This window comes from Falco rusticolus, chromosome 13, assembly GCF_015220075.1.
Source record: "Falco rusticolus isolate bFalRus1 chromosome 13, bFalRus1.pri, whole genome shotgun sequence".
Classification (NCBI taxonomy): domain Eukaryota; kingdom Metazoa; phylum Chordata; class Aves; order Falconiformes; family Falconidae; genus Falco; species Falco rusticolus.
In genome coordinates, this window is record NC_051199.1 from 10,807,988 (window position 1) to 10,817,788 (window position 9,801).

Genomic DNA, 9,801 nt, shown 5'->3' on the forward strand with positions numbered 1-9,801 from the left:
TGCGGGCAGGAGGAGTCCGGGGCCTGCCGCGGCCGCTCGGCCCGGCCTAGGCCCGGTACTCACGGGGAAGGCTCGGATCCGCATCTTGGTGTCCTTCCGGCTGCCCGTCCCCTTGCTCAGGTTCGACATCTTCGGGCCCGGCGGCGGCGGCGCCTCCCGTCCGGAGGGGCGCCGGGGAACGCGCGGCGGGGCGGCAGACCCCGGGAGCGGGGCCGGGGGCCGGGCGCCGGGCGGGGGAGGCCGCTGGCGACCTTCACTCCGGGCTGCGGCCCCCGGGGCTGCGCGGAGGGCGGGAGGGCCGGGCCGAGCCGGGCCAAAGGGGAGGGGGGGAGCGGCGGGGGAGGCGGCGGCGAGGGGCGAGGCGGCGGCGCAGGCCCCTCGCTCCGGCGGCAGCGCTTCCTTCACCCTCCTCCTCCGCCGCGATGGCGGACAAACATCGCTCAGTGCGCAGGGCCGAGCGCCCCCCCCCCTTCCTCTCCTTTCCCTTCCCACCGCCCAGCCAGCAGCCAGCGAGAGACAGATCCGGCCGCGGCGGCGGGCGGGGGCGGCGGGAGGGCCGCGGGGCGGAGCGCCGCTGCGGGGGAGGGGGGGGGGGAGGGGGCTCGCCGCTCTCGCGAGGCTGCCGCTGCTCTCGCGAGACAATCCGTCGGCTCCTCTCCGACGGGCGGGCCCGGGCGGCTCCGAACGGTCACCGTCGCGGAGGGCGGGGCGGGGAGGGCGGGGAAGGCGCGCGGGAGGAGAGGGCGGCGCTCATTGGCGGAGGGCGACGCCGCGGGGAGGTGGGCGTGGCGAAGTCGGGCGGGCGGTGCCGCCTGACAGGGGCGGCGGTGGGGCCGGGGGCGGCGGGTCTGCCTGCGGGGCGCCTGGTCTGCCTGCGGGGCGCCTGGTGCGGGCACGGCTGCCTTCGTGTGGGGACTTTTTGGCAGGTGTCGTCCTGTCCCGCCCCCCCCGTGGATATCCCACTCCTTGGGCTTGTGGCAGATGCTTCATTAGGGTTAAAGCGCGGGTTTCGGCCCCCACGGGGGGAAGCGTGAGTGGGCCTAGCAGCATGCGGCCTGTGGAAAACGGGGCATTGCCCCAGGCCGGCCCCCAGACTACCCCGTGTTCTGGCTACCTGTTATTAACCTTGCTGTGCACAGCTAAAAAAAGGAAAGGTAGTTTGTTCCTTTTCCTATTTGTTACCCTTTGAAGTCTCCCGGATGTCAATTCTGCCCTTCTGAATCATATCACCAGTAGGCGTAGCCCTCCACGGCAGAATGGCATGATGCAAGACATTTTTATTTATTTATGGTTTGTGTTTTAGTCGCAATGCATGCCTGAGAAATGAGGGTACCACCTGAGGCAGTGCTTACAAGAGCCCAGGCTTAAATGCAGGTCATTCGGGAAAAGGCAGTTGCTGTAAAGGGGAAGAATGTTTTGAAAATGTCAAATTCCATGCGTTAGGAGCAGCATAGTGCCTCTGAAAGTTAGGCTGGTCAGCCAGAAAACAATCTAGGTCCCAGTCACCAGGAGACTAACTGATAATGTAGTGGATGAAACAAATCTGGATCAAGACATGCCTTGCTCAAGATCCCCCGGAGGAAGTACGTGGCATAGCCCGGAAGAGAATTGCTTTTAGGTGACTCTTAAACTGTCCTCTTAATAGCAGGGCATCTTGTGATGCACGTTTTGCATCCAGCTCCACTTACCTCTATCATCACTGTTTTCCTGCAGGTGCCTTTATGTAGCATGTGCCCTCAGGGCACAGAAGCAACTGTAAGAGTAGTTTCACCGTTTTTGTCTCTTGAGTTTGTTACAACCACTTCCCGTTGGGACTATGCATGCTCATATAAGTCTTTTTTAAATGTCCTGATCAGAATTAGGTATACACACCTAGAGAAGATGTTACATAACAGCAACACAATAAACAATGATTGCAACATGACTGTGCAATATGAACCAGGCCTTTCCAAAATTACAGTATAGTCAAAATGCAGACAAAACAAAGATAAGATGAGAAGGGAAAGATTGCCATTTGTTAATATGAAGAATATGGCTTCCACATTTCAATATAATTTAAATCTTATTTCTCCTCCAAAGTAATTCCTTTGCCAAATGAAGACAACCTCTTATGTTAATATTTTTTTTCCATTCTGTGACTGTTAAGATCAAGTCATCTGAAAATATTTAGTTTTGACTCTTGTAAAAAGTTTACAAAATGGAGGTAAAAATTAATTTTGTACTGAAACAGAGTTTTCATTTTTGAAATGTTACAAGAGTACTTTTCAACAAATTTAGTGCTGTTTTCAAAAACCAAAATTTCTCTGCAAACTGTTTTTGAGGAAGTGGCATTTCTTCTTTCAAGAAAGAAGAAAAACAACTCTTACTGTATCCATTACTGCAGATTGCTCTAGATTAACTTCTGTAATTACTGCTTTTGTGCTTCCCGATGCTGGCCTTATGCTTATAGCAGCCCTGGACCACCAGCCTCTTGCCTTCTCTTCATCTAGAGTTGTTACTAATGCACATTTTAATTTGAAAGCCAGAAAAGCACTGACTCGCCCTTAGAAACTGTTCAGTCTGGCACACCATGCTGAAGAAAAAATAAAATCACTCTCCTACCAAGTGATCACAATTCTCACATCAAGTAGCTTTATTTTACACTGTGAGCTTACAACCAAAACACGGCAGCATAGGTGTATCGCTAGTTGTAACTTTATTACTAAAAGCTGAATTTGGAGTCTGAGCCTTTTCTTTGTGCAGATTTATGACCCAGTGAGGGCATCTGCTATACAGAAATTCATCCGTAGCTCCTCCCTTCATGTCTGAGGTCTGTTCTGTGACTGTCCAAGGTGGAGACAATTACTATTTTTTTAGTGCAAATTTTCTGTTTCCATGCATAATGTACAAAATGAAGTTTTGCTAAAAATTAGTCTTTGAACTTACACTGAGAACTAATTTAGAGGTTTGTTAAGTGCTTATAATGTTAACTCTAGGTGGGTTACAGCCAGAAGGAAGACAGGTGGAGAAACTGAGTTTAGCATAAGAGTTAGCCACCCCGTTGCTTAATTGGGTCATCTTAGCTATCTCACATACATGTATCTCTTCTGTTAGTCCGGCAGTGAAGTAACAGTTGTGCAGAAGAGCAATCACCCTTGTTGGAAAGTTCACATCTGTGTGTTGCAGCAGCCTTGAATGCATCTTCGACCAACCACAACATCATGCAGAGGTGTGAAGGCCCCCAAAATAACTTGTGCTGTGCAGGGAAGAGCTCAGCATTATCCAAAGCACTCATTTCATGGTGTTTTTTTTTTCTAAGGTCCTATCAGTCCTCTGATTTTAGGTATTGATGCTATCACTAAATAATAGTGGAAGTTGTTCAGGTGCCTGCTAATCCATTTTTAGTATTTCCACCTGAGCAATATGTTGCCATCTTTATCTCAGTGCAAGAAGGATGACCCTTTTCATTGACATGTTTATCTTGAAGGTGGTAACAAATTTTAATTATTTAAACACTGTTCTTGTAATCTGATTTAGCACTTACCTTAATCATTTGAAGGGTGGAAGAAATTTTAGAAGAATGTGAAGAGTACATTACATTAGAATCAATCTAAAATTACATTTTTATAATCAGGCCTTTAAAAGTGGAACATGGCTCTTGTTTAACTTGCAGAGAAATTCTCTCTATATACCTATGAAAATATGATTTCTTTATCTCAAATGGTGACTTTTTCCTTTGTAAGGCTTGATTGTGCTCCACCAAAGCCAGGAACCAAGTTGTATTTTTTTTTTTAAAGTAAACATCACTTCCAAGGAATCATACATACATATTCTCAGGTCTTCCTTACATATTCCCTCACCCCTGCGATCCTCAGTAGTATTTCACCACTGAAATACACAAGCATAAAGAAGGAAAAAAAAAAGTTTTTCTATCACAGCAGGAAACCGAATGACCACATCCTGGTCCACAGAACACCTAAATACTTGACTGCAAACACAGGAGCAAGCATTTCAGGGCTTGACCTCACTGTACTGCAGAAAAAAAGAAACCAAAGAGTTTTGCATATTGTGGTGGGAAAAAGTGAGTTCTCTTCTTTTAAAACCCGGAATCAGGGGCCAGGGTTGTTGGTTTTTTGGTTGTTTTTTTTTTTTTTTGGGTTTTTTTTTTCCAGTGGGTACAGTGAAAGGCTGTGGAGTGTCAAGGCAAGAAGGAAAACAGGCAGCATAAAGTCATTTGCTTGTTCACTCATGGAAACTCATTGCTTAGAACATTTGGCTGGGCTGTGTTCAAATTTAATTTCTGTTGCATTTAAATGCCACCACAAACAGAGTAAATGCTAAAATATGACAGTCTAAACAGCTCAACAGTTTCAAAATTAAATCAGATTGAAGCACTTTCAAATAATCTTGCAAGCAGGAAGAAAAAGAGGTGTCGAGGTACTATCTCTACCCTATGTTCTCTATTACTGACCTGACTTAACAGACAAAACCCTTGCTGACGGGCACAGCTTAACCCATGCTCTCCCTTAGAGCTCTGTGTATCACTTTCCGTCCCATCAGCAGACTCCCCCACCACTTGTTGCACAAGATCTGCCCCTAGCGCTGGCGGGCTCAGAGTGGACTGTTTACAGGCAGAGTGCTGAGGACTGGCAGGAGATGATGAGGTTGCTGTAATGAGCGCATCATGTAGTGGCACATTTTAAAAACAGGTCTAACCAGACAATGCACATAATAACCAACGTTAATGCTGTCCAACCAGCACCGGCTTCCCTTTCAGTACCTGACCCACTTCGAGATTGTTGGAATAACACATCGAATAATAATGAAGTCCTTAACAGACTAAGTCAAGTCTGGGTTCAAGTGCGAACTCAAATCTCTAATGCATGCCTTTGACAGTCATCTTACACAATATGGCTGCAAAATACACCAGCAAACTGATGGCCTGTAATTCACCAGCACTGCAGCTTCTCTTACGGCAGCAATTGCTGTAATTACTGTACCATCAGCTGCTTTTGCACCCTAACTGTGTCAAACAAGGACTAGAGCAGTACAATGTACCTGTATAAATGCCTGTGTCCTCACTACAGTGCTACTGCTAGAACAGGGGATGCTATTGCATTGAGAAAAGGCAGACTTCTTGTTACAGCCACATTTTCTAGCTGTGAGACCGCTGCCTCACTGCCAAGTCGGGAGTTTTCACAGGCTTTCAGGAGCGTGACAGGAGATTTGGTTGGAGCAAATCTTTTGTGCAGTGCTCACATTACAAAAAAAAAATAATCATGCTACAGCAGTTGCAGTCAACAGTGAAAGCTGCAATGGTGAGGTTAGACAAATGGTTCAGGTTCAGAAATTTTTCCTACTGCATCACAACAGTCTGCTCTTAGAGATGAACAAATGTGTACATGTGTCAGAAGAAGGCCTAAAAAAGCCATCTTTAAAACACTCACGGCAAATTTTCAGGGAAAAAAGTTTCTGGTACAAACCATGGAAGAAAATATTGTGCACAAACCCAAGTAAAAGTTAAAAGATGGCGCCAGTACCATCATACTGTACAAACACCTGCCAAAAGGTTAGGGGTGACCTGATCTTGGTGTATAAAGCACCCACGTGGGAAAGTGGTTTCTGAGAGTACTGCCATTTAAATCAAGTAGGAAAAGACAGTTCAACAAAACGGTTGGAAAATGAAGCAAGATCAAAACCAATGCCACACCAAAAGTAATTATTCCTTGAAACTATTTACCTACATGTGCAACAGATCCTTCATGATTCAATCTGTCAAATGAAGCTCAGTAACTTGCTAAATACCAAGACAGAATGAGAACGGGGCGAGTTTTGTCAGGACTAGCTAACACCACTTTCTTCCAAAACAGAAGCTCCAGATTTACTGAGGCACTTCAGTAGTAAAACCATCTTGGCTCCTGGCACCATAGGCAGATGCAGGTGGGTAATGTAGGTGTTTGGTAGCACTCACTTCTTTGCTGTGGCACTCACGATGCTGGCCCTGGAGAACGTCTGCTCTGAGATGGTTGATGAATTTTTATTCTTAGGAGAGCTCATTTCTTAGTACCTATTCAGTGTCTTTGGGACTGGAGGAAGTTGCTTTGAAAGTTGAGGGAGAAACATGTTTCAGAGTTTTCATAGTTATACTCACCAGAGATTACTTTATTTGTGGCTGTTACTGACTTTCATGCCTCACCTATTTTGACGTTTCCTGTTCACTAAGTGACAGAGAATTGGTCACCTTGCATACTTAAAATGCCTGTACATTTGTGGCCTTTTCAGATTCAGGTAAAAACTCTTTTTAAGTTTCCCACATGGGAATTTCCTCCTTCTAAAATATATGCATTGTTTTAAAAATTACAATGCACTGGAGAAGTCTCTAGCTGGCTGTAGTTTGCATATTTTCCAGGTCCTTCACACTGCTGTAGAAAGCCTTGTGCAGCAGAGTGACTAATCTTCAGTCTTGGTCAGGTATTTACTGGAGAAGCAGCTGTGCCAGTTTAAGGTGTGACTGACATCCAGGTGTTTGTCATTGCTCCACAGCAGCTGTACAGACAGCCCTATTGCATAGCATAAAAGACTGTATAAAAAAAATCGGTCTTTAAACTCCAGTGGAAAGTCAGGTGGGGGAACTCACATCACTCCTACTGGCACTTACTAACCTGCTGCCCTTCTGCTGTAATACGTGAGGAGTGCCCAGCTGATTTATTCTGACATCTGAGCTGTACCAGGAAGAGAGTAATTTCCACTTTATGGTGGGAATGGATGTCTTCAAGTGCCACAAAGCCATTTTTACAATGACCGCGTGACTGTAGCCTCAGAAAACAGTCATTATTTTAGAGGCTGCCAGTAAACATCCTCTTCCAGACGTGGCTCTGCAGGCTAAAGATGCCAGGCATCTGGAATGGGCATTCCCAGAAATCCTGGCTCTTCCCATAGCTCCATAAATTGGAATTGTGCTGCTGTTTTCCTATCTGCTCAAGACAAAGCATGCTGGTTCGTGCAAGCCTGCCTTTGTCAGCTGGTTGAACTTACCCAGCAGAACTGGCCTGAAGCAAACTAGCTGCATTTATTCCCCTGGATACACCTTTTTGGCAGAGTTGTGCCAGTGGTAACTCCTAGAGGTAGACAGAGCAAGACTTTCAGTAGTCAAAAGGTGTTTGTGAAATGGTAATGGCACATGACCACCAAGCAGTTGAGCACATCACGACAACCATCGTAAAAAATGTGAAACATCCATGAAAAACACAACTGTCCTTCAGCCATTAAACAGCTCTCAACTCACAAGCTGGAGTTCAGTGCAAAAAGTGATCTTTTAACAAATTTTATACAATGACAATAAATTCAGACAAGATGCTTCTCGAAACTGTAAGGTTATTGCTGTTACCTTTACTACACTGTTATCTAAGGGCCAACTAACAGTACTCGCATCCGTCACTAGTCAAGCACAAAAAAATAGACACTCTTCTACAAAACAGCTCGCAAATTGTAGATAAGGCAGGTTATGGGGAAGGTGTGGCATGAAGGAAGGTGTGTTTTCAGGAATGTGATTATGGTTCTTGGACTTTCAGTCTGAAAGGAGGCCTAAAGCAAATAAGAAAAAAAAAATCACATACTAAATAACTTGAACCTGCTGTGAACATGCATGAGACCACCTATGTATGCATGTGTCTTTCATGCAGAGTCCAGTGGGCTGGGTAAACGAGGTCCACATGTGAGCCTGGCTTTTTGAACTGTCATGACATGGATGCAAGGTAAGGATAAGCTTTTGATGCCCATAAGTTAGTTGTTTTACCTTCAGGAAATACCTAAATAAATAATGTCCTGGTAAGAGGGGCATGGTATGTTAATACTGGGTAGCACAGACCCACTCCCGTGAAATGGCTACAGTTTCTCAAGACATTATAATACAAAGTGCAGAAAAAACCAAGACCATAAAGGATAAAGAGCTACATACACTAGAATAAAAATCTGTATACAAGACCATTCTCCCAGGATAGGTGTATCAGATGTATGGCAAAATCTTCCTAATAGAAATGCAGCATATATTAACAAAAGTGCATTGTTACTAACGTACTTCGCACAAGCCTGTGGTGCCGATTAAAAAAAAAAATATTTGAACAAACAGTAACAGCTTTTCCAGGTGATACTCAGGTTGGCAATTTCTTACTGTCTCTTGCTGATCCAAATTCTTTCTAGGGAGTGAAATTGCTTGTGGCCACATCTCAAGGCTTATTTGGCTCCAGCTACCTGGCTAGGTGATGTTTTATTCATGTCATTACTAAAATCACTAATTTGATTTAAAATGGTGTTGGAAAGTCTGCAGATTCTTCCCGTATAGCATAAGCCAAGCAATATTATTCAAATGAGCTAAGCTGAAATTCATTGAAAGATGCAAATGACCTACGTTGAAAATGAGCACTCTTAAATAATATTTTATTGCACATATCCATGGTGTTCCTTAATTTGAGCAAACAGCAAGTTTGATACCACTGTAAAGAAAATCTGAATCTGTAAAACACTTCTGTTTCAGTATGGAGAGAGAATATTAGTAGTAAATTTAAGACAGACAATAAGAATTGTTTCTGGAATATATTTTCTTCTTAGTTCAATGGGATCCTGACATGTCTAGGTGGGAGTGGAGGAATGAAAAAAATCCTGCAAATTGCTTAAGTATAATCTCCCTCACCTACTTTTCTGGTTCTTCTAATTGAGAAATTATAACACCTAGGGACAGGAACATGCTATCATCAGAAACCTTTTTCAACCAATAATATGGATTTAGTTATATGCTTTATTACTTTCTGTTGGTTTCAGAACTGTAGTATAAAAATTAAAAAGGAGGTGAAAATACAAACCAATCACAGTATTCGACAATTTTCAAAATGATACAGTTTCATTTTTGGTCAATATTACCTACCATTTCCTTCAATTTTACTTGAAAGGCCATTGTGAGGGGTATTTCTGACGACTCCAATGTGCAGGACAACTGTATGTACACACATATATTAGCAACACTTCCTATTTGCCTGTGAAAAAACAGTGGTGATTGCAGAGGCTCCAGCCCCTGTTCCTTGAGTCACTGGGCAAATATTTCCTCCAAGTTCAAGAGGTGCAGTGGCAGGGCCGGTCCCCTCCGGGGAGGGCTGTCAGGGTACCACCGGGATGCTGGCACCCAGGTCACCGATGCACCGGGAGGCAGCAGGGCTTTCTCTCCAGACGCCCCTCTCCCCCTGGAGCCTTGAGTCCTCCCGGTGGGGTCAAGGGGGCTGGCAGCCCCTGGGCAGAGAGGTCCAGCTCCCCTGCCTCTCAGCAGCAGGTTAGCAGGGGAAGGGCCACCACCACCCTCCTGCAGCCCTCTGCAAAACGCACCCACCAGCAGCAGCCAGCGGCGGGGCGAGGCCAAGGTATGCCAGTGCCTGGCTTTGTCTGCTGCTCTCTCTGCTCTCTAGAGGGTCCGACCAAGCCCAAGCTGACCTACAAGCCTGGCAGCCAGGTCTCAGACCTCCTGAGCCGTTTTTAGCATGTCCAGTGCCAGATCCAGGCACCGAGTGCTTTCCAGCCAAACACAGGTACTGAGCAGGTTTTCCTTTTTTTTTTCTTTTCCATTTTCTAAAACACAATCTTTGAACTAGGCACCAGAGTTCCCCCCAAGAAGGCAGTGTGCTTTTGTGACCTTGCCATCAATCTGCCTGTCCCTAAGAAGGCTCTTAATTAATTGCAAGGGATTTGCATTCACCTTAGCTAAAGACCTTCAAGAATTCTCCTCCTCAAAGATTTCCAATTTTATCTTATTTTCAAATCAAGTGGGCATCTTAGCAG

At 45.4% G+C, this 9,801-nt stretch overlaps 1 protein-coding gene across 1 annotated transcript in view; it reads right to left on the minus strand.

Moving 5' to 3' along the window:
* Positions 1 to 534, minus strand: part of CUL3 (cullin 3) — a 58,912-nt gene extending 58,378 nt beyond the window's left edge. Inside the window, exon 1 of the mRNA XM_037406543.1 lies at positions 64 to 534. Within this exon, the coding sequence (XP_037262440.1) occupies positions 64 to 129 (66 nt within the window). The 5' untranslated portion in view covers positions 130 to 534. The remainder of the gene's footprint in view (positions 1 to 63) is intronic.
* Between the last annotated feature and the right edge of the window lie 9,267 nt (positions 535 to 9,801).